Source organism: Scyliorhinus torazame, chromosome 2 (assembly GCF_047496885.1).
Source record: "Scyliorhinus torazame isolate Kashiwa2021f chromosome 2, sScyTor2.1, whole genome shotgun sequence".
Classification (NCBI taxonomy): Eukaryota; Metazoa; Chordata; class Chondrichthyes; order Carcharhiniformes; family Scyliorhinidae; genus Scyliorhinus; species Scyliorhinus torazame.
In genome coordinates, this window is record NC_092708.1 from 277,499,670 (window position 1) to 277,523,826 (window position 24,157).

Sequence of the window (24,157 nt, forward strand, 5' to 3'; positions counted from 1 at the left end):
CGGAGAAAGTGCAAACTCCACAAAGACAGTCACCCGAAGCCGAAATTGAACCCGGGACCCTGGAGCTGTGAGGCAGCAGTGCTTTCCACTGCTGCTCTATCACCATTTGCTGTGGTGAAATTTGACCCTGAGACCTCAGAACGTTATCCTGTGTTTCTGGGTTACTAATGCAGTGACAATACCACTACGCCATTGCCTCAGGTATTATTACCAATCTGCCATGTGGGACCTTGTCAAACGCCTTGCTAAAATCCAATGACACAACATCCACTGCACTACCTTAATTAAACCTTCTTGTCACTTCAAAGAATTCAATCAAATTTTGTGAGGCACGACCTTCCTTTAACAAATCCATGCTGACCATCCCTGACTAGTCCATGCCTTTCTCAGGATTGATTCTGCTCATTTGCTCACCCCTGCCGTAAGGCTAACTGACCTATAATTGTTTGGCATTTCCTTCGATCATTTAAAAAATATATATATATTTAATTAAAGTTTTCAAACACAATTTTCCCCCTTACAAATCAACAAAAACGGTAACATGATAACTGATAGATAACATTGTTTAAATAAAATAGTGAACTAACAAAATAACATGAAATAGTGCTCCCCCTCCCCCCGCCCCTTCACCCCATCAAGAACACAAACAATTCACCCCTTTCCCCCCCCCCCTCTGGGCTGCTGCTGCTGGCTATCTATTTGCTCCCTAACGTTCCGCTAGATAGTCGAGGAACGGTTGCCACCGCCTGGTGAACCCCGAGCCGACCCTCTCAGCGCAAACTTCATCCGCTCCAGTTTTATGAACCCTGCCATATCGTTTATCCAGGCCTCCACGCCGGGGGGGGTTTCGCTTCCTTCCACATGAGTAAAATCCTACGCCGGGCGACTAGGGACGCAAAGGCCACAATATCGGCCTCTTTCACCTCCTGCACTCCCAGCTCATCCGCTACCCCAAATATAGCTAACCCCCAGCTTGGCTTGACCCGGACCTTCACCACCTTCGAGATCACTCCCGCCACTCCCCTCCAATACCCCTCCAGTGCCGTGCACGACCAAAACATATGTGTGTGGTTCGCCGGGCTTCCCCCGCACCTCCCGCACTTGTCCTCCACTCCGAAGAACCTGCTCAACCTCGCTCCCGTTATGTGTGCTCTATGTAGCACCTTAAATTGGACCAGGCTAAGCCTGGCACACGAGGAAGAGGAATTTACCCTACTTAGGGCATCAGCCCACAAACCCTCCTCAATCTCCTCCCTGAGCTTTTCTTCCCATTTTCCTTTCAGTTCTTCTACCAGCTCCTCCCCCTCTTCTCTCATCTCCCGGTATATTTTGGACACTTTGCCCTCTCCGACCCACACCCCTGAAAGCACTCTGTCCTGAATCCCCTGTGTCGGGAGCAGCGGAAATTCCCTCACCTGTTGTCTAGTAAACACCCTCACCTGCATATATCTCAGGAAGTTTCCCCGGGGCAACTTATACTTTTCCTCCAATGCTCCCAAGCTCGCAAAAGTCCCATCTATAAATAAATTTCCCACCCTCCTAATTCCCAACTGGTGCCAGCTCTGAAATCCTCCATCCATTCTTCCTGGGGCGAACCTATGGTTGTTCCTAATTGGGGACCCCACCAGGGCACCCCGCACCCCTCTCTGTCGCCTCCACTGTCCCCAGATATTCAATGTTGCCGCCACCACCGGGTTCGTGGTAAACTTTTTTGGCGAGAACGGTAGCGGCGCCGTCACCAGCGCCTCTAAACTCGTCCCTTTACAGGACTTTCTCTCCAGTCTTTTCCACGCCGCTCCCTCACCCTCCATCATCCATTTACGTATCATTGCCACATTGGAGGCCCAATAGTAATCACCCAAGTTCGGTAGTGCCAATCCCTGTCCCTACTACGCTGAAGGAACCCCCTCCTTACTCTCAGAACTTTCCCTGCCCACACGAAGCTCGTGATGCTCCTGTCTATTTTATTGAAAAAGGTCTTAGTGATTAGTATAGGGAGACATTGAAATACAAATAAGAACCTCGGGAGGACCATCATCTTAATTGCCTGCACCCTGCCCGCCAGCGACAGAGGCTGCATGTCCCACCTCTTGAAGTCCTCCTCCATTTGTTCTACCAGCCGTGTCAGATTAAGTCTGTGCAAGGTTCCCCAGCTCCTAGCGATCTGAATCCCCAGGTATCGGAAGTTTCTTTCCACTTTCCTTCGAGGCAGGCCTTCTATCTCTCTACTCTGGTCCCCTGGATGTATCACAAATAATTCACTCTTCCCCATGTTTAGCCTATACCCTGAGAAATCCCCGAACTCCCTCAGCATTCGCATAACCTCTATCATACCCCCCCTGCTGGGTCCGACACGTATAACAATAGGTCATCTGTGTATAGCGAGACTCGGTGTTCTTCTCCCCCTCTAATCACCCCTCTCCATTTCCTGGAGTCTCTCAACGCCATGGCCAGAGGTTCAATTGCCAATGCGAACAACAATGGAGACAGCGGGCATCCCTGTCTTGTTCCCCTATATAGCCGGAAATACTCCGATCTTTGTCGACCCGTAACTACACTTGCCGTTGGAGCCCCATAATGAAGTTTGACCCAGCTAATAAACCCGTTCCCGAACCCAAACCTCCTTAACACTTCCCATAAATACTCCCACTCCACCCTATCAAATGCCTTCTCTGCATCCATTGCCGCCACTATCTCTGCCTCCCCCTCCACTGGGGGCATCATTATCACCCCTAATAGTCGTCACACGTTAACATTCAGTTGTCTCCCTTTTACGAACCCTGTCTGGTCTTCGTGCACCACCCCCGGGACACAGTCCTCTATCCTCGATGCCAGTACCTTTGCCAGCAATTTGGCGTCCACGTTCAATAATGAAATCGGTCTATAGGACCCGCACTGCAACGGATCTTTATCCCTCTTCACAATTAGCGATATCGTCGCCTCCGACATTGTCGGGGGTAAAGTCCCTCCTTCCCTGGCCTCATTGAACGTCCTCACCATCAACGGGGCCAACAAGTCCACACATTTTCTGTAAAATTCCACCGGGAACCCGTCTGGTCCCGGAGCCTTCCATGCTTGCATGCTTCCCAGTCCCTTCATAACCTCGTCCACCCCAATCGGTGCCCCCAGGCCTACCACCTCCTGCTCCTCCACTTTCGGGAACCTCAATTGATCCAGGAACTGCCGCATCCCCTCCTCTCCCTCTGGGGGTTGAGACCTATACAGTCCCTCATAAAAGGTCTTGAACACCTCATTTATCTTTCCTGCTCTTCGCACCATGTCTCCCTTTTCGTCTCTAATTCCTTCTATCTGCTGCTGTCCTCTTTTGCAATTGATGAGCCAGCAGGCGACTAGCCTTTTCCCCATATTCATACCTCCTCCCCTGTGCCTTCCTCCACAGCACCTCCGCCTTTCTGGTGGTCAGAAGGTCAAACTCCGTCTGGAGTCGTCTCCTCTCCCTGTACAGTCCCTCCTCCGGGGTCTCTGCAAATTCCCTATCCACCCTTAAAATCTCCCCCAGTAATCTTTCCCTTTCCTTGGCCTCTGTTTTCCTTTTGTGGGCCCCAATGGAGATCAGCTCTCCTCTGACCACCGCTTTTAGTGCTTCCCACACCACTCCCACAGGGACCTCGCCGTCGTCATTGACCTCCAGGTATCTCTCAATACACCCCCGCACTCTTGCACACACTCCCTCATACGCCATCAATCCCACATCTAATCGCCAGAGTGCTCTCTGCTCCCTTTCCTCTCCTAATTCCAGGTCCACCCAATGTGGGGCATGGTCCGAAACCGCTATGGCTGAATACTCAGCTTCTTCCACCCTAGAGATCAACGACCTTCCCAAAACAAAAAAATCTATCCGGGAGTACACTTTATGGACATGGGAGAAGAAGGAGAACTCCCTAGCCCTAGGTCTAAGAAATTGCCATGGATCCACTCCCCCCTTTTGGTCCATAAACCCCTTAAGCACTTTGGCCGCTGCCGGCCTTCTTCCGGTCCTTGAGCTGGATCTATCTAGCCCCGGGTCCAGCACAGTATTAAAGTCCCCTCCTAAAATCAAGTTTCCTACCTCCAGGTCCGGTATACGCCCCAGCATCCGTCTCATAAATCCCGCATCGTCCCAGTTCGTGGCATATACATTAACCAACACGACCTCCATTCCCTCCAGCCTGCCACTCACCATTACATATCTACCTCCGCTATCTGCTACGATGTTCTTTGCTTCAAATGCTACCCGTTTCCCCACCAAAATGGCCACTCCTCTGTTCTTTGCGTCTAGTCCTGAATGGAACACCTGTCCCACCCATCCTTTCCTTAACCTAACTTGGTCCGCCACCTTTAGGTGCGTCTCTTGGAGCATAACCACGTCTGCCCTTAGTCCTTTCAAATGCGCGAGCACTCGGGCCCTTTTTATCGGTCCGTTCAGGCCTCTCACGTTCCACGTGATCAGCCTCACTAGGGGGCTACCTGCCCCCCTCCCGTGTCGACTAGCCATTACCTTCTCTAGGCCAGTCCCATATCCCGCCTCCGCGCTCCCACTCGCTCCCCCAGCGTCGCATACCATCCCCGTCCACCCACTCTTTAGCCATTTCCTTTTGGATTTCCGCAGCAGCAACCCAGTTCTCCCCCCCCCCGCTAGATCTCTTTCTCGCGTGATTGCTCCCCCCATATTACTTCTGTAAGTCCGCTGACTTCAACTGACCCCGGCTACTCCTGCTCACTCCTCGACCCCCCCGTGTGGGGAACTCCCATCCGCCTTGCACCTGCCTTCCCGCCATATTCTTTCTGGCGCGGGAACATCCCTTTACCTGACCCGCCCCTTGTGGCACAGCTCCCTTTCACCTCCCCCTCCCCTTCCTCATTCTCCATCTATGTCCCGTCTTTCCCCCCTCACCGGCGCCCACATTTCCCAATGTCTCCCCCCTTCCCAATTTACTTCTCAATTAACTTCAACCATAACATTAACAATAACATTTCCTGCAGCATCAGTCCCTCAGTTCCGATCCAATTTCTCCTCTTTGATAAAGGTCCATGCTTCCTCCGCCGTCTCGAAATAATGGTGTCTCTCCTGATACGTGACCCATAGTCTTGCCGGCTGCAGCATCCCGAACTTCACCTTTTTATGCAACACCTCCTTGGCTCGGTTAAAGCTCGCCCTCCTTCTCACCACCTCCGCACTCCAATCCTGGTACACCCGTACCACTGCATTCTCCCATCTGCTACTCCGCACCTTTTTAGCCCATCTCAGGACCTCTTCTCTATCCTTAAGGCGGTGAAATCGCACGATTATCGCCCTGGGTGGTTCTCCCGCTTTTGGTCTTCTCGCCGGGATCCGATGTGCCCACTCCACCTCCAAGGGGCCCGTAGGGGCCTCAGCACCCATCAGTGAGCTCAGCATCGTACTTGCATAAGCTCCACAGTCCCCTCCTTCCACACCCTCAGGGAGACCCAGTATCCGAAGGTTCTTCCTTCGCGCTCCGTTTTCTAAGGCCTCGATCCTTTCAGTACACTTTTTATGAAGTGCCTCATGCGTCTGTGTCTTAACCGCCAGGCCCAGAATCTCGTCCTCATTATCCGTCACCTTCTGCTCCACCATGCGGAGCTCTGTCTCCTGGGTCTTTTGTGTCTCCTTGAGCCCCTCAATTGCCTGTAGCATCAGGGTCAGCACCTCCCTTTTCAGCAGCTCCACGCACCGTCTCAAAAATTCATCCTGCTCGGGCCCCCATGTCGCCTGCGCTTTCTCCGCCGCCATCTTGTGCTTCTCCCTTTCTGTCTCTTTGGTCGACGATTCCTCGCGCTGCAGCCGCCGCCGCCGTTTTTTTCCTCCTTCGTTGTGGGGGGGGGAGGACTCCCTTCTCACTCACCCCACACCGGGTTGCGTCGCCCAAAAATTTCCCGTTGGGGCTCTTCAAAGAGCCTGAAGGTCCGTCGGAGCTGGAGCCGCCGAAACGTGCGGCTAGCAAGGCATCACCGCAACCAGAAGTCGCCCATGTTTGTCTTCTGAGGAGGTCGGTGCGGTTTTTTGCTGTGGCGCGTTGGAACTGTCGATCGATGAGTCGAGCGCCATATCCCGTTCGTACGAGGGCATCTTTCAACGTCTGTAGATGTCTGTTACGCTCCTCCTCGTCTGAGCAGATCCTGTGTATACGGAGAGCTTGTCCATAGGGGATGGCTTCTTTAATGTGTTTAGGGTGGAAGCTGGAGAAGTGGAGCATCGTGAGGTTATCCGTGGATTTGCTGTAAAGCGAAGTGCTGAGGTGACCGTCCTTGATGGAGACGAGTGTGTCCAAGAATGTAACTGACTTTGGAGAGTAGTCCACTCTCCACTACTTGCCTTCAAACAACCGCGCAACCTCAAACAAACCATTGTTTGCAGCAAACTACCCAGCCTTCAGAACAGTGACCACGACACCACACAGCTGTGGCAATCTCTGCGAGACGTGCCAGATCATCGACATGGATACCACCATTACACGTGAGAACACCACCCACCAGGTACGCGGTACATACTCGTGCGACTCGGCCAACGTTGTCTACCTCATACGCTGCAGGAAAGATGTCCCGAAGCGTGGTACATTGGCGAGACCATGCAGACGCTGCGACAACGAATGAACGGACATTGCGCGACAATCACCAGGCAGGAATGTTCCCTTCCAGTCGGGGAACACTTCAGCAGTCAAGGGCATTCAGCCTCTGATCTCCGGGTAAGCGTTCTCCAAGGCGGCCTTCAGGACCCGCGACAACGCAAAATCGCCGAGCAGAAACTTATAGCCAAGTTCCGCACACATGAGTGCGGCCTCAACCGGGACCTGGGATTCATGTCGCATTACATTCATCCCCCACCATCTGGCCTGCGAAATCCTACCAACTGTCCTGGCTTGGTACAATTCACACCTTTTTAACCTGGGGTTACCCCATCTCTGGATCTGTAAAGATTTAATCACCTGCTAATGCTCGCATTCCAAGCATTGTCTGGCATCCTTGAATCTGTCTATATATATATATATATATATATATATATATATGTTTCTGGAGCATACCTCTTCATTCACCTGAGGAAGGAGCAGCGCTCCGAAAGCTAGTGACATCGAAACAAACCTGTTGGACTTTAACCTGGTGTTGTAAGACTTCTTACAGTCCAACGCCGGCATCTCCACATCGTTAGTGAGGATTGCGAAACCATTCTCATATCGTCTGCTATCTCCTCCCTGTCCTTGTTCAGCAGCCTTGGAAACAATCCATCTGGCCCTGGTGACTTATCTTCGAAGTAATTGGACAGTTTACAGCATAATTCTTTGCAAGCCAATACTTTCACATTTTTGGAGCTTTGGGACACTTGGATTGCTGCCATTGTCTCCAAATGTGAGCACCTTACACCATCACCTCAGGAATACAATTTGGGCCTCTCTTTGATCCTTAACTGCCCCAGACTTCAGGTCACATTACTACTTGTTTTTGCTTCAGTATTCACTAGAGAGAGGGACCTTGTTGCTCATGAGAACAGTGTGAATCAGGTTAATAGACTCGAACAAGTTGATATTAAGAAGGAGGATGTGCTGGAAATTTTGAAAAGGATCAGGATAGATAAGTCCCCTGGGCCTGACGGGTTATACTCAAGGTTACTACGGGAAACGAGGAGGAGATTACTGCGCCATTGGCGATGATCTTTGCATCCTCTCTCTCCATTGGAGTAGTAGCAGATGATTGGAGGGAGGTGAATGTTGTTCCCCTGTTCAAGAAAGGGAATAAGGAAACCCCTGGGAATTACAGACCCATCAGTCGTCTGTGGTGACCAAAATATTGGAAAGGATTCTGAGAGATAGAATTTATGATTATTTAGAAAAACATAGTTTGATTGAAGATAGTCAGCAAGGCTTTGTGAGGGGCAGGTCATGCCTCACAAGCTTCATAGAATTCTTTGAGGATGTGACATATATGCACAGAAGATAGGAGCAGGAGGAGGCCATTTTGGCCCTTCGAGCCTGCTCCGCCATTCATCACGATCATGGCTGATCATCCAACTGAATAGCCTAATCCTGCTTTCTCCCCATAGCCTTTGATCCCATTCTCCCTAAGTGCTGTATCCAGCCGCCTCTTGAATGTATTCAAAGTTTTAGCATCAACTACTTCCTGTAATGAATTCCACAGGCTCACCACTCTGTGTGAAGAAATGTCTCCTTATCACTGTCCGCAATGGTTTACCCTGAATCCTCAGGCTGTGACCCCTGGTCCTGGACACACCCATCATTTGTATCATTTGCCCTGCATCTTCCCTGTCTCGACCTGTTAGAATTTTATAAGTCTCTTATGAGATCCTCCCCCTCATTCTTCTGAACTCCAGCGAGAACAATCCCAACCCAGTCAATCTCTCCTCATATGACAGTCCCGCCATCCCTGGAATCAGTCTGGTAAACCTTGGCTGCCCTCCCTCGAGAGCAAGAACATCCTTCCTCAGAGAAGGAGACCAAAACTGCACACACTATGCTAAGTGTGGCCTCACCAAGGCCCTGTACAATTGCAGCAACACATTCCTGCTTCTATACTCGTAGCCTCTCGCAATGAAGGGTAACATACCATTCGCCTTCTTTACCGCCTGTTGCACCTGCATCTATTCCGGTAGTAATCTGCTGTCCTGTTTTTGCTTCCAAAATGAATAACCTCACACTTATCAAAATTATACTGCATCTGCCATTGGTTTGCCCACTCGCCCAACCTGTCCAGATCTTGATGTAGGATCCCTACATCCTCGTCACAATTCACCCTCTCACCTAATTTGATATCATCTGCAAACTTTGAGATGTTAAATTTTGTTCCCTCATCCAAATCATTTATATATATATTGTGAATAGTTGGGGTCGCAGCACCGATCCCTGTGGTACCCCACTGGTTACTGACTGCCAATTTGAAAAGGACCCATCAATGCCTACTCTGTTTCCTCTCTGCCAACCAGTTTTCTATCCGCCTCAATACATTTCCCCCAATCCCATGCGCTTTAATTTTGCACAATAATGTCTTATGCGGGACTTTGTCAAACACCTTCTGAAAGTCCAAATATACCACATCGACTGGCTCCCCCTTGTCAACTGTACTGGTTACATCTTCAAAGAATTCCAACAGATTTGTCAAGCATGATTTTCCCTTCATAAATCCATGCTGACTCTCACTGATCCTGCCACTGCTTTCTAAATGTTCCGCTATAAAGTCCTTGATAATGGCATTTTCCCCACTACCGATGTTAGGCTTACTGGTCTATAATTCCCTGCTTTCTCTCTACCTCCCTTTTTGAATATCGGAGTGACGTGAGCTACCCTCCAATCTGCAGGGACCGTTCCAGAGTCTATAGAATCCCGGAACATGACCACCAATGCATCCACTATTTCCAGAGCCACCTCCTTAAGCACTCTGGGATGCATATTCGCAGGCCCTGGGGATTTATCTGCCTTAAATCCCATCAGTTTTCCCAGCACAATTTCTCTACTAATGTTGATCTCCCTCCGTTCTTCCCTCTCACTAAAGCTTTCATTCTCCAACATTTCTGGGATCTGATTTGTGTCCTCATTTGTGAAGACCGAGCCAAAGTATGTATTCAATTGCTCGGCCATTTCTTTGTCCCTTATTATGTATTCCCCTGTTTCTGTCTGAAGTGGGCCGACATTTCTCTTTACCAATCTCTTTCTTTTCACATATCTGTAGAAACTCTTAGTCTTTATGTTCCCTGCAAGCTTCCTTTCGTACTTTCCGACCCCTTCTTAATCCCTTCGCCCTTTGCTGAATTCTAAACTGCTCCCAATCCTCAGACCTATTATTTTTCTTGGCCAATCTGTATGCTTCTTCCTTGTATCGGGTACCATTTCTAATTTCCTTTGTAAGCCATGGATTGCCCTCTTAACCCCTTTACTTTTGTGCCAGACAGGAATGAACAGTTGCTGTAGTTCCTCCATGCGTTCCTTGAATGTTTGCCATTATCTATCCACTGTCTTCCCTTTAAGTAACTCTCCCCAATCTGTCAAGGCCAACTCACCCCTTTGCTTTTGTGCCAGACAGGAATGAACAGTTGCTGGAGTTCCTCCATGCGTTCCTTGAATGTTTGCCATTATCTATCCACTGTCATCCCTTTAAGTAACTCTCCCCAATCTGTCAAGGCCAACTCACATCTCATATCTTCATAGTTCCCTTTATGAAGATTCAGCACCCGAGTCTCCGAATCAACTACTTCATTCTCCATCTTGATAAAAAATTCTATCATGTTATGGTCGCTCATCCCCAAGGGGTCTCGTACAGCCAGATTGGCAATGGTTCCCTTCTCATTACACAGTACCCAGTCTAAGACGGCCTGCTCTCTAGTTGGTTCCTCCACATAGTGGTCAAGAAAACCATCCCGTATACACTCCAGGAATTCCCCCTCTACGGCATTATGGCTAATTTGATTTGCCCAATCTATGTGAAGATTACTGATGGGAAGTTGCTGAACACTGGGTCTGGTGGCCTGAAGTGCATATGTTTTAATGCAAGAAGTATTACGGGTAAGGCAGATGAACTTAGAGCTTGGATTAGGACTTGGAACTATGATGTTGTTGCCAATACAGAGACCTGGTTGAGGGAAGGGCAGGATTGGCAGCTAAACGTTCCAGGATTTAGATGTTTCAGGCGGGATAGAGGGGGATGTAAAAGGGGAGGCGGAGTTGCGCTACTGGTTAGGGAGAATATCACAGCTGTACTGTGGGAGGACACCTCAGAGGGCAGTGAGGCTATATGGGTAGAGATCAGGAATAAGAAGGGTGCAGTCACAATGTTGGGGGTTTACTACAGGCCTCCCAACAGCCAGCGGGAGATAGAGGAGCAGATAGGTAGACACATTTTGGAAAAGAGTAAAAACAACAGGGTTGTGGTGATGGGAGACTTCAACTTCCCCAATATTGACTGGGCCTCACTTAGTGCCCAGTCTACGACGGCCTGCTCTCTAGTTGGTTCCTCCACATAGTGGTCAAGAAAACCATCCCGTATACACTCCAGGAATTCCCCCTCTACGGCATTATGGCTAATTTGATTTGCCCAATCTATGTGAAGATTACTGATGTGAAGTTGCTGAACACCGGGTCTGGTGGCCTGAAGTGCATATGTTTTAATGCAAGAAGTATTACGGGTAAGGCAGATGAACTTCGAGCTTAGACGGGGCGGAGTTTGTAAGGAGCATCCAGGAGGGCTTCTTAAAACAGTAGACAGTCCAACTAGGGAAGGGGCGGTACTGGACCTGGTATTGGGGAATGAGCCCGGCTAGGTGCTAGATGTTTCAGTAGGGGAGCATTTTGGTAACCGTGACCACAATTCAGTAAGTTTTAAAGTACTGGTGGACAAGGATAAGTGTGGTCCTAGGATGAATGTGCTAAATTGGAGGAAGGCTAATTATAACAATATTAGGCGGGAACTGAAGAACATAGATTGGGGGCGGATGTTTGAGGGCAAATCAACATCTGACATGTGGGAGGCTTTCAAGTGTCAGTTGAAAGGAATTCAGGACCGGCATGTTCCTGTGAGGAAGAAGGATAAATACGGCAATTTTCGGGAACCTTGGATAACGAGAGATAGGCCTCGTCGAAAAGAAAAAGGAGGCATTTGTCGGGGCTAAAAGGCTGGGAACAGACAAAGCCTGCGTGGAATATAAGGAAAGTAGGAAGGAACTTAAGCAAGGAGTCAGGAGGGCTAGAAGGGGTCACGAAAAGTCATTGGAAAATAGGGTTAAGGAAAATCCCAAGGCTTTTTACACGTACATAAAAAGCAAGAGGGTAGCCAGGGAAAGGGTTGGCCCACTGAAGGATAGGCAAGGGAATCTATGTGTGGAGCCAGAGGAAATGGGCGAGGTACTAAATGAATACTTTGCATCAGTATTCACCAAAGAGAAGGAATTGGTAGATGTTGAGTCTGGAGAAAGATGTGTAGATAGTCTGGGTCACATTGAGATCCAAAAAGACGAGGTGTTGGGTGTCTTAAAAAATATTACGGTAGCTAAGTCCCCAGGGCCTGATGGGATCTACCCCAGAATACTGAAGGAGGCTGGAGAGGAAATTGCTGAGGCCTTGACAGAAATATTTGGATCCTCACTGTCTTCAGGGGATGTCCCGGAGGACTGGAGAATAGCCAATGTTTTTCCTCTGTTTAAGAAGGGTAGCAAGGATAATCCAAGGAACTACAGGCCGGTGAGCCTTACTTCAGTGGTAGGGAAATTACTGGAAAGAATTCTTCGAGACGGGATCTACTCCCATTTGGAAGCAAATGGGCGTATTAGTGAGAGGCAGCATGGTTTTGTGAAGGGGAGGTCGTGTCTCACTAACTTGATAGAGTTTTTTGAGGACGTCGCTAAGATGATTGATGCAGGTAGGGCAGTGGATGTTGTCTATATGGACTTCAGTAAGGCCTTTGACAAGGTCCCTCATGGTAGACTAGTACAAAAGGTGAAGTCTCACGGGATCAGGGGAGAGCTGGCAAGGTGGATACAGAACTGGCTAGGTCATAGAAGGCAGAGTAGCAATGGAAGGATGCTTTTCTAATTGGAGGGCTGTGACCAGTGTTGTTCCACAGGTATCAGTGCTGGGACCTTTGCTGTTTGTAGTATATATAAATGATTTGGAGGAAGATGTAACTAGTCTGATTAGTAAGTTTGCAGACGACACAAAGGTTGGTGGAATTGCGGATAGCAATGAGGACTGTCAGAGGATACAGCAGGATTTAGATTGTTTGGAGACTTGGGCGGAGAGATGGCAGATGGAGTTTAATCCGGACAAATGTGAGGTAATGCATTTTGGAAGGTCTAATGCAGGTAGGGAATATACAGTGAATGGTAGAACCCTTGAGTATTGAAAGTCAAAGAGATCTAGGAGTACAGGTCCACAGGTCACTGAAAGGGGCAACACAGGTGGAGAAGGTAGTCAAGAAGGCAAACGGCATGCTTGCCTTCATTGGCCGGGGCATTGAGTATAAGAATTGGCAAGTCATGTTGCAGCTGTGTAGAACCTTAGTTAGGCCACACTTGGAGTATAGTGTTCAATTCTGGTCGCCACACTACCAGAAGGATGTGGAGGCTTTAGAGAAGGTGCAGAAGAGATTTACCAGAATGTTGCCTGGTATGGAGGGCATTAGCTATGAGGAGCGGTTGAATATACTCGGTTTGTTCTCACTGGAACGAAGGAGGTTGAGGGGCGACCTGATAGAGGTCTACAAAATTATGAGGGGCATAGACAGAGTGGATAGTCAGAGGCTTTTCCCCGGGGTAAAGGGGTCAATTACTAGGGGGCATAGGTTTAAGGTGAGAGGGGCAAGGTTTAGAGTAGATGTACGGGGCAAGTTTTTTACGCAGAGGGTAGTGGGTGCCTGGAACTCGCTACCGGAGGAGGTGGTGGAAGCAGGGACAATAGTGACATTTAAGGGGCATCTTGACAAATACATGAATAGGATGGGAATAGAGGGATACGGACCCAGGAAGTGTAGAAGATTGTAGTTTAGTCGGGCAGCATGGTCGGCACGGGCTTGGAGGGCCGAAGGGCCTGTTCCTGTGCTGTACATTTCTTTGTTCTTTGTATTAAAATCACCCATGATCACCAATATTCCCTTATTACATGCATCTCTAATTTCTTGTTTAATGCCATTCCCAACCTCACCAGTGCAGTTTGGGGGTCTATATATGACACTTACTAATGTTTTTTGCCCCATGGTATTTCTCAACTCTACCCATACAGATTTCACATTGTCAGAGCTAATATCCTTTCTCACTATTGTGTTAATTTCCTCTTTAACCAGCAGTGCCACGCCACCACCTTTTCTTTTATGCCTGTCCTTCCTAAATACTGAGAACCCTGGGACATTCAGTTCCCATCCCTGTTCACCCTGCAGCCATGACTCCGCAATTCCAATTATATCATACCCGTTTATATTTATCTGCGCGATTAGTTCATCCACTTTATTGCAAATGCTCCGTGCATTAAGGCACAGAGCCTTTAAGTTTGTCTTTTTAACAATGCTTGTCTTGCTCCCAATATGTTTCTCAACTGCCCTGTTTGAATTTTATCCTTGGTTTCTCCACCTATCACTTTTATTATTTACTTCTCTACCTTTTGCTTTTGTCCTTGCTCCCTCTTTCTCTGACTCCTTGCTTAGGTTTCTATCCCCCTGGCATATTTGTTTAAACCTTCCCCAACCGCTCTAGGACATCAGTTCCAGTCCTGCCCAGGTGTAACCCGTCCAGTTTGTACAGGTCCCACCTCCCCAGAACTGGTCCCAATGCCCCAGGAATCTGAAACCCTCCCCCTGTAACCATCTCTTCAGCCACGTATTCCCCTATATATCCTGTCATTTCTACTCTGACTAGCACGTGGCACCGGTAAGACGAGACACTTGATGAAGGTCAGGCAGTGGATGTGGTGTATGTGGATTTCAGTAAGGCATTTGATAAAGTTCCCCATGGTAGGCTCATTCCGAAAATCAGGGGGCCGGGGGTACAGGGAAATTTGGCTGTCTGGATACAGAATTGGCTGGCCGAAAGAAGAAAGCAAGTGGTAGTGGATGGAAAGTATTCCGCCTGGAGGTCGGTGACCAGTGGTGTCCCGCAGGGATCTGTTCTGGGACCTCTGCTCTTTGTGGTTTTTAGAAATGACTTGGATTAGGAAGTGGAAGGGTGGGTTAGTACGTTTGCCGATGACACGAAGGTTGGGGGAGTTGTAGATAGTGTTGAGGGTTGTTGCAGGTTACAACAGGACATTGACAGGATGCAGAGCTGGGCTGAGAAGTGGCAGATGGAATTCAACCGAGATGTATGTGAAGTGATTAATTTTGGAAGGTCGAATTTGAATGCTGAATACAGGGTTAAAGGCAGGATTCTTGGAAGTGTGGAGGAACAGGGGGATCTTGGGGTCCACGTACATAGATTCCTCAAAGTTGCCACCCAGGTTGATAGGGTTGTTAAGAAGGCGTATGGTGTGATGGCCTTCATTTACGGGGATGATTTTAAGAGCCGCGAGGTTTTGCTGCAGTTTTATAAAACCCTAGTTAGACCACACTTGGAATATTGTGTCCAGTTCTGGTTGCCTCAGGAAGGATGTGGATGCTTTGGAGAGGAGATTTACCAGGATGCTACCTGGAATGGAGGGGCATGTCTTATGAAAAGATTGAGGGAGCTCGGGCTTTTATCACTGGAGCGAAGAAGGAAGAGAGGTGACTTGATAGAGGTGTGCAAGGTGATGAGAGGCATGGATAGAGTGGATAGCTAGACACTTTTCCCCAGGGTGGAAATGGCTGTCATGAGGGGACATAGTTTTAAGGTGATTGGAGGAAGATATAGCGGAGATGTCAGAGGTCGGTTCCTTACACAGAGAGTGGTGGGTGTGGAGTGCACTGCCAGCAGAGGTGGTGGAGTCTAAGTCATTAGGGACATTTAAGCGAATTTTGGACAGGCACATGGACAGCAGTAAATTGAAGGGGTGGAGGTTAGGTTGACCTTGGATTAGGATAAATGGTCGGCACAACATCGTGGGCCGAAGGGTCTGTACTGTGCTGTACAGTATATGTCTATGTTTCTCTGTTTTACCTGAAATTAAGATGGTTCCAAAACATAACAATCTTATAAACCTCTTAATCATAACATATGACATTTTGAAAGGTTCTCAGTTTAGTTGAAGGTTCATCAGTATCACGAGACCAAATCTACTTTATCTCTGTCAGTAAAACTCAAAAATTATGATAAGCAAACTACAAATTTATGAATCCGATATGAGAACACATGTTCCTCTCCATCTTGCGTTGTTTAATTGATTTTTTTTGCAGGCTTTGTGAATACTTTTATCAGGCTGTACTGAAAACTCAGCAGTAGGAGTTTTTAGAACATTGGCTAAGCATTGAATGTGTGCTCTGCCAATATGTTAAATTTTAATTTCATCGTAAATGTCGCTTGTGACTGAAATAATTTGCTTCCCCAGGTCATGGCGCACAGTTCACCACAGAGCATTTTAGATGATGTGGCCATGGTAAGTTTTTTTTTTTTTTTTTTTTTTGCTTATTTTCTTTTTAGATTCTGTATTCCATTATACCCTATATTTATGAAAATGTTGCTTTAGGTGGCAAATTTCCAATATGGTAAGTGCTTAAAGAATGGCATGGTTAGTGATGGGTCGGAAGATTGGACAGAAATTAAAAACCAGCAAATGATGAAAAATTAACAGAGAAAGAAAAAGAAAAATTAAACAAATCTGGCTGTGAATATAAAAACAGATTGCAAGAGTTTCTGCAAGTATTTCTAAAGGAAAGGATGAATTGAAGTGAGTATTAATCCTCAAGAGAGAAAGTTTAGGAAATTAATGGGAAATAAGGAAATCATGAAAGGTTCACGTAGAAGACAAATAATATCCCAGAAATACTTGTAAATCAGGAGGTGAAAGGGAGGGAGGATCTTAATTACAATCTTCAGGAAAATTTGAACTAAAGGCTGGCAAGTCCCCAAGACCTCATGACCTGCATCCCAGTCTCTGAAAAGAAATCGCTGCTGAGATAGTAGATGCATTAATTATAGATTTCCAAACATTCCTGAGAATCTGGAAAGGTCCCATCAGATTGGAAAATAGCGGGTGCAACTCCCCTGCTCAAGAAAGGAGGGAGACAGAATCCAGGAAAATATAGACCAGTTAGCCCTAATGTCTGTCGTATGGAAAATGCTGGAATCTATTAAGGAAGTTAAAGCATGCTACGACACCTGGGACCAGTATGTGGTCAATTCCAGCTTGACCCGAGAGTAGCAACACAGTTGAAATTAACTTTTGTTTAAAAGTACCAAGGTCTTTGGCTACCCAATAACTATAGTCACCAGGTTTGTAAATTTAAACACTAATAACTTTTTATTTTTAGTAGTATCATTAAATAGACAAAAAATACAACTGGTTAATTGTTGATGGCGAGGATGATCCTGGATAAGAACGAAAGTAACAGGGTAGTTATTATGGGAGACTTTAACTTTCCAAATATTGACTGGAAAAGATATAGTTCGAGTACATTAGATGGGTCGTTTTTTGTACAGTGTGTGCAGGAGGGTTTCCTGACACAATGTTGACAGGCCAACAAGAGGCGAGGCCACGTTGGATTTGGTTTTGGGTAATGAACCAGGCCAGGTGTTGGATTTGGAGGTAGGAGAGCACTTTGGGGACAGTGACCACAATTCGGTGACGTTTACATTAGTGATGGAAAGGGATAAGTATACACCGCAGGGCAAGAGTTATAGCTGGGGGAAGGGCAATTATGATGCCATTAGACGTGACTTGGGGGGGGGGGGGATAGGTTAGAGAAGTAGGCTGCAAGTGTTGGGCACACTGGATAAGTGGAGCTTGTTCAAGGATCTGCTACTGCGTGTTCTTGATAAGTACGTACCGGTCAGGCAGGGAGGAAGGCGTCGAGCGAGGGAACCGTGGTTTACCAAAGAAGTGGAATCTCTTGTTAAGAGGAAGAAGGAGGCCTATGTGAAGATGAGGTGTGAAGTTTCAGTTGGGGCGATGGATAGTTACAAGGTAGTGAGGAAGGATCTAAAGAGAGAGCTAAGACGAGCAAGGAGGGGACATGAGAAGTATTTGGCAGGTAGGATCAAGGAAAACCCAAAAGCTTTCGATAGGTATGTCAGGAATAAGCGAATGACTAGGGTAAGGGTCGGACCAGTCAAGGACAGGGATGGGAAGTTGTGTGTGGAGTCTGAAGAGATAGGCGAGATACTAAATGAATATTTTTTGTCAGTATTCACTCAGGAAAAAGATAATGTTGTGGAGGAGAATGCTGAGACCCAGGCTATTAGAATAGATGGCATTGAGGTACGTAGGGAAGAGGTGTTGGCAATTCTGGACAGGCTGAAAATAGATACGTCCCTGGGGCCTGATGGGTTTTAGCCTAGGATTCTCTGGGAGGCCAGGGAAGAGATTGCTGGACCTTTGGCTTTGATTTTTATGTCATCATTGGCTACAGGAATAGTGCCAGAGGACTGGAGGATAGCAAATGTGGTCCCTTTGTTCAAAAAGGGGAGCAGAGACAACCCCGGCAACTATTGACCGGTGAGCCTCGCGTCTGTAGTGGGTAAAGTCTTGGAGGGGATTATAAGAGACAAGATTTATAATCATCTAGATAGGAATAATATGATCAGGGATAGTCAGCATGGCTTTGAGAAGGGTAGGTCATGCCTCACAAACCTTATTGAGTTCTTTGAGAAGGTGACTGAACAGGTAGACGAGGGGAGAGCAGTTGATGTGGTGTATATGGATTTCAGTAATGCGTTTGATAAGGTTCCCCACGGTAGGCTATTGCATAAAATACGGAGGCTGGGGATTGAGGGTGATTTAGAGATGTGGATCAGAAATTGGCTAGCTGAAAGAAGACAGAGGGTGGTGGTTGATGGAAAATGTTCAGAATGGACTTCAGTTACAAGTGGCGTACCACTAGTATCTGTTCTGGGGGCGTTGCTGTTTGTCATTTTTATCAATGACCTAGAGGAAGGCGCAGAAGGGTGGGTGAGTAAATTTGCAGACGACACTAAAGTCGGTGGTGTTGTCGACCGTGTGGAAGGATGTAGCAGGTTACAGAGGGACATAGATAAGTTGCAGGGCTGGGCTGAGAGGTGGCAAATGGAGTTTAATGTAGAGAAGTGTGAGGTGATTCACTTTGGAAGGAATAACAGGAATGCAGAATATTTGGCCAATGGTAAAGTTCTTGGAAGTGTGGATGAGCAGAGGGATCTAGGTGTCCATGTACACAGATCCCTGAAAGTTGCCACCCAGGTTGATAGGGTTGTGAAGAAGGCCTATTGAGTGTTGGCCTTTATTGGTAGAGGGATTGAGTTCCGGAGTCAGGAGGTCATGTTGCAGCTGTACAGAACTCTGGTACGGCCGCATTTGGAGTATTGCGTACAGTTCTGGTCACCGCATTATAGGAAGGACGTGGAGGCTTTGGAGTGGGTGCAGAGGAGATTTACCAGGATGTTGCCTGGTATGGAGGGAAAATCTTATGAGGAAAGGCTGATGGACTTGAGGTTGTTTTCGTTAGAGAGAAGAAGGTTAAGAGGAGACTTAATAGAGGCATACAAAATGATCAGGGGGTTAGATAGGGTGGACAGTGAGAGCCTTCTCCCGCGGATGGAAATGGCTGGCAGGAGGGGACATAGCTTTAAACTGAGGGGTAATAGATATAGGACAGAGGTCAGAGGTAGGTTCTTTACGCAAAGAGTCGTGAGGCCGTGGAATGCCCTACCTGCAACAGTAGTGAACTCGCCAACATTGAGGGCATTTAAAAGTTTATTGGATAAGCATATGCATGACAATGGCATAGTGTAGGTTAGATGACTTTTGTTTCGGTGCAACATCGTGGGCCAAAGGGCCTGAACTGCGCTGTATTGTTCTATGTTCTGTGTGTGTGTATGCGTGTTTTTGTGTGTGTATGCGTGTTTTTGTGTGTGTATGCGTGTTTTTGTGTGTGTATGCGTGTTTTTGTGTGTGTATGCGTGTTTTTGTGTGTGTATGCGTGTTTTTGTGTGTGTATGCGTGTTTTTGTGTGTGTATGCGTGTTTTTGTGTGTGTATGCGTGTTTTTGTGTGTGTATGAGTGTTTTTGTGTGTGTATGAGTGAGTGTTTTTGTGTGTTTATGATTGATTGTTTTTGTGTGTATGATTGTGTGTGTGATTGATTTTGTGTGTGTGTGTGATTGATTTTGTGTGTGTGTGATTGATTTTGTGTGTGTGTGTGATTGATTTTGTGTGTGATTGATTTTGTGTGTGATTGATTTTGTGTGTGATTGTTTTTGTGTGTGATTGTTTTTGTGTGTGATTGTTTTTGTGTGCGTGTGTGATTGTTTTTGTGTGCGTGTGTGATTGTTTTTGTGTGTGTGATTGTTTTTGTGTGTGTGTGTGATTGTTTTTGTGTGCGTGTTTTTGTGTGCGTGTTTGTGGTGCGTGTTTGTGGTGCGTGTTTGTGGTGCGTGTTTGTGGTGCGCGTGTTTGTGGTGCGCGTGTTTGTGGTGCGCGTGTTTGTGGTGCGCGTGTTTGTGGTGCGCGTTTTATTGGTAGAGTTTCGGAGCCATGAGGTCATGTTGCAGCTGTACAAAAGTCTGGTGCGGCCGTATTTGGAGGATTGCGTGCAATTCTGGTCGCCGCATTATAGGAAGGATGTGGAAGCATTGGAAAGGGTGCAGAGGAGATTTACCAGAATGTTGCCTGGTATGGAGGGAAGATCCTATGAGGGACTTGAGGCTGTTTTCGTTGGAGAGAAGAAGGTTAAGAGGTGACTTAATTGAGGCATAGAACATAGAAAATACAGCACAGAACAGGCCCTTCGGCCCACGATGTTGTGCCGAACCTTTGTCCTAGATTAATCATAGATTATCATTGAATTTACAGTGCAGAAGGAGGCCTTTCAGCCCTTTGAGTCTGCACCGGCTCTTGGAAAGAGCACCCAAACTCAACACCTCCACCCAACACCAAGGGCAATTTATCATTGGCCATTTCACCTAACCCGCACATCTTTGGACTGTGGGAGGAAACCGGAGCACCCGGAGGAAACCCACGCAGACACTGGGAGGACGTGCAGACTCCGCACAGACAGTGACCCAAGCCGGAATCGAACGTGGGACCCTGGAGCTGTGAAGCAATTGAGCTATCCACAATGCTACCGTGCTGCCATTGAGAACAAATAAATCTACACTATATCATTTTATCGTAATCCATGTACCTATCCAATAGCTGCTTGAAGGTCCATAATGTTTCCGACTCAACTACTTCCACAGGCAGTGCATTCCATGCCCCCACTACTCTCTGGGTAAAGAACCTACCTCTGATATCCCTCCTATATCTTCCACCTTTCACCTTAAATTCATGTCCCCTTGTAATGGTTTGTTCCACCCGGGGAAAAAGTCTCTGACTGTCTACTCTATCTATTCCCCTGATCATCTTATAAACCTCTATCAAGTCACCCCTCATCCTTCTCCGTTCTAATGAGAAAAGGCCTAGCACCCTCAACCTTTCCTCGTAAGACCTACTCTCCATTCCAGGCAACATCCTGGTAAATCTTCTTTGCATCTTTTCCAAAGCTTCCACATCCTTCCTAAAATGAGGTGACCAGAACTGTACACAGTACTCCAAATGTGGCCTTACCAAAGTTTTGTACAGCTGCATCATCACCTCACGGCTCTTAAATTCAATCCCTCTGTTAATGAACGCGAGCACACCATAGGCCTTCTTCACAGCTCTATCCACTTGAGTGGCAACTTTCAAAGATGTATGAACATAGTCCCCAAGATCTCTCTGCTCCTCCACATTGCCAAGAACTCTACCGTTAACCCTGTATTCCGCATTCATATTTGTCCTTCCAAAATGGACAACCTCACACGTTTCAGGGTTAAACTCCATCTGCCACTTCTCAGCCCAGCTCTGCATCCTATCTATGTCTCTTTGCAGCCGACAACAGCCCTCCTTACTATCCACAACTCCACCAATCTTCGTATCGTCTGCAAATTTACTGACCCACCCTTCAACTCCCTCATCCAAGTCATTCATGAAAATCACAAACAGCAGAGGACCCAGAACTGATCCCTGCGGTACGCCACTGGTAACTGGGATCCAGGCTGAATATTTGCCATCCACCACCACTCTCTGACTTCTATCGGTTAGCCAGTTCGTTATCCAACTGGCCAAATTTCCCACTATCCCATGCCTCCTTACTTTCTGCATAAGCCTACCATGGGGAACCTTATCAAATGCCTTACTAAAATCCATGTAGACTACATCCACTGCTTTTCCTTCATCCACATGCTTGGTCACCTCCTCAAAGAATTCAATAAGATTTGTAAGGCAAGACCTATCCCTCACAAATCCGTGCTGACTATCCCTAATCAAGCAGTGTCTTTCCAGATGCTCAGAAATCCTATCCTTCAGTACCCTTTCCATTACTTTGCCTACCACCGAAGTAAGACTAACTGGCCTGTAATTCCCAGTGTTATCCCTAGTCCCTTTTTTGAACAGGGGCACGACATTCGCCACTCTCCAATCCCCTGGTACCACCCCTGTTGACAGTGAGGACGAAAAGATCATTGCCAATGGCTCTGCAATTTTATCTCTTGCTTCCCATAGAATCCTTGGATATATCCCGTCAGGCCTGGGGGACTTGTCTATCCTCAAGTTTTTCAAAATGCCCAACACATCTTCCTTCCTAACAAGTATTTCCTCGAGCTTACCAATCTGTTTCACACTGTCCTCTCCAACAATATCGCCCCTCTCGTTTGTAAATACAGAAGAAAAGTACTCGTTCAAGACCTCTGCTATCTCTTCAGACTCAATACACAATCTCCCGCTACTGTCCTTGATCGGACCTAACCTTGCTCGAGTCATTCTCATATTTCTCACATGTGTAAAAGGCCTTGGGGTTTTCCTTGATCCTACCCGCCAAAGATTGTTCATGCCCTCTCTTAGCTCTCCTAATCCCTTTCTTCAGTTCCCTCCTGGCTATCTTGTCTCCCTCCAATGCCCTGTCTGAACCTTGTTTCCTCAGCCTTACATAAGTCACCTTTTTCCTCTTAACAAGACATTCAACCTCTCTTGTCAACCATGGTTCCCTCACTCGACCATCTCTTCCCTGCCTGACAGGGACATACATATCAAGGACACGTAGCACCTGTTCCTTGAACAAGTTCCACATTTCACTTGTGTCCTTCCCTGCCAGCCTATGTTCCCAACTTATGCACTTCAATTCTTGTCTGACAACATCGTATTTACCCTTCCCCCAATTGTAAACCTTGCCCTGTTGCACGTACCTATCTATTACTAAAGTGAAAATCACAGAATTGTGGTCACTATCTCCAAAATGCTCCCCCACTAACAAATCTATCACTTGCCCTGGCTCATTACCCAGTACTAAATCCAATATTGCCCCTCCTCTGGTCGGACAATCTACATACAATGCTAGAAAAGCTTCCTGGACACACTGCACAAACACCACCCCATCCAAACTATTAGATCTAAAGAGTTTCCACTCAATATTTGGGAAGTTAAAGTCGCCCATGACTACTACCCTATGACTTCTGCGCCTTTCCAAAATCTGTTTCCCAATCTGTTACTCCACATCTCTGCTACTATTGGGGGGCCTATAGAAAACTCCTAACAAGGTGACTGCTCCTTTCCTATTTCTGACTTCAACCCATACTACCTCAGTAGGCTGATACTCCTCGAACTGCCTTTCTGCAGCTGTTATGCTATCTCTAATTAATAATGCCACCCCCCCCACCTCTTTTACCACCCTCCCTAATCTTATTGAAACATCTATAACCAGGGACCTCCAACAACCATTTCTGCCCCTCTTCTATCCAAGTTTCCGTGATGGCCACCACATCGTAGTCCCAAGTATCGATCCATGCCTTAAGTTCACCCACCTTATTCCTGATGCTTCTTGCGTTGAAGTATACACACTTCAACCCATCTCCGTGCCTGCAAGTACTCTCCTTTGTCAGTGTTCCCTTCCCCACTGCCTCATTACACGCTTTGGCGTCCTGAATATTGGCTACCTTAGTTGCTAGACAACAAATCCGGTTCCCATTCCCCTGCCAAATTAGTTTAAACCCTCCCGAAGAGTACTAGAAAACCTCCCTCCCAGGATATTGGTGCCCCTCTGGTTCAGATGCAACCCGTCCTGCTTGTACAGGTCCCACCTTCCCCAGAATGCGCTCCAATTATCCAAATACCTGAAGCCCTCCCTCCCACACCATTCCTGCAGCCACGTGTTCAACTGCACTCTCTCCCTATTCCTAGCCTCGCTATCACGTGGCACCGGCAACAAACCAGAGATGACAACTCTGTCTGTCCTGGCTTTTAACTTCCAGCCTAACTCCCTAAACTTGTTTATTACCTCCACACCCCTTTTCCTACCTATGTCGTTGGTACCAATGTGCACCATGACTTCTGGCTGCTCACCCTCCCCCTTAAGGATCCTGAAGACACGATCCGAGACATCCCTGGCCCTGGCACCCGGGAGGCAACATACCTTCCGGGAGTCTCGCTCGCGACCACAGAATCTCCTATCTATTCCCCTAACCATTGAATCTCCTACAACTATTGCTTTTCTATTCTCCCCCCTTCCCTTCTGAGCCCCAGAGCCAGACTCAGTGCCAG

The 24,157-nt window shown here is 47.3% G+C and overlaps 1 protein-coding gene across 7 annotated transcripts in view; it reads left to right on the forward strand.

Annotated features, from left to right (window-relative positions):
- The window catches only part of LOC140398947 (RNA-binding protein 25-like), a 227,116-nt gene that overhangs the window by 190,920 nt on the left and 12,039 nt on the right, over positions 1–24,157 (forward strand). For 6 of the 7 annotated variants that reach the window (XM_072487996.1, XM_072487972.1, XM_072487945.1 and 3 more), the window contains one exon: positions 15,963–16,010. The exons of the other annotated variant lie outside the window; for it this stretch is intronic. In XM_072487996.1, coding sequence (XP_072344097.1) covers positions 15,963–16,010 — 48 coding nt within the window. The remainder of the gene's footprint in view (positions 1–15,962; positions 16,011–24,157) is intronic. 7 annotated transcript variants of the gene reach the window in all.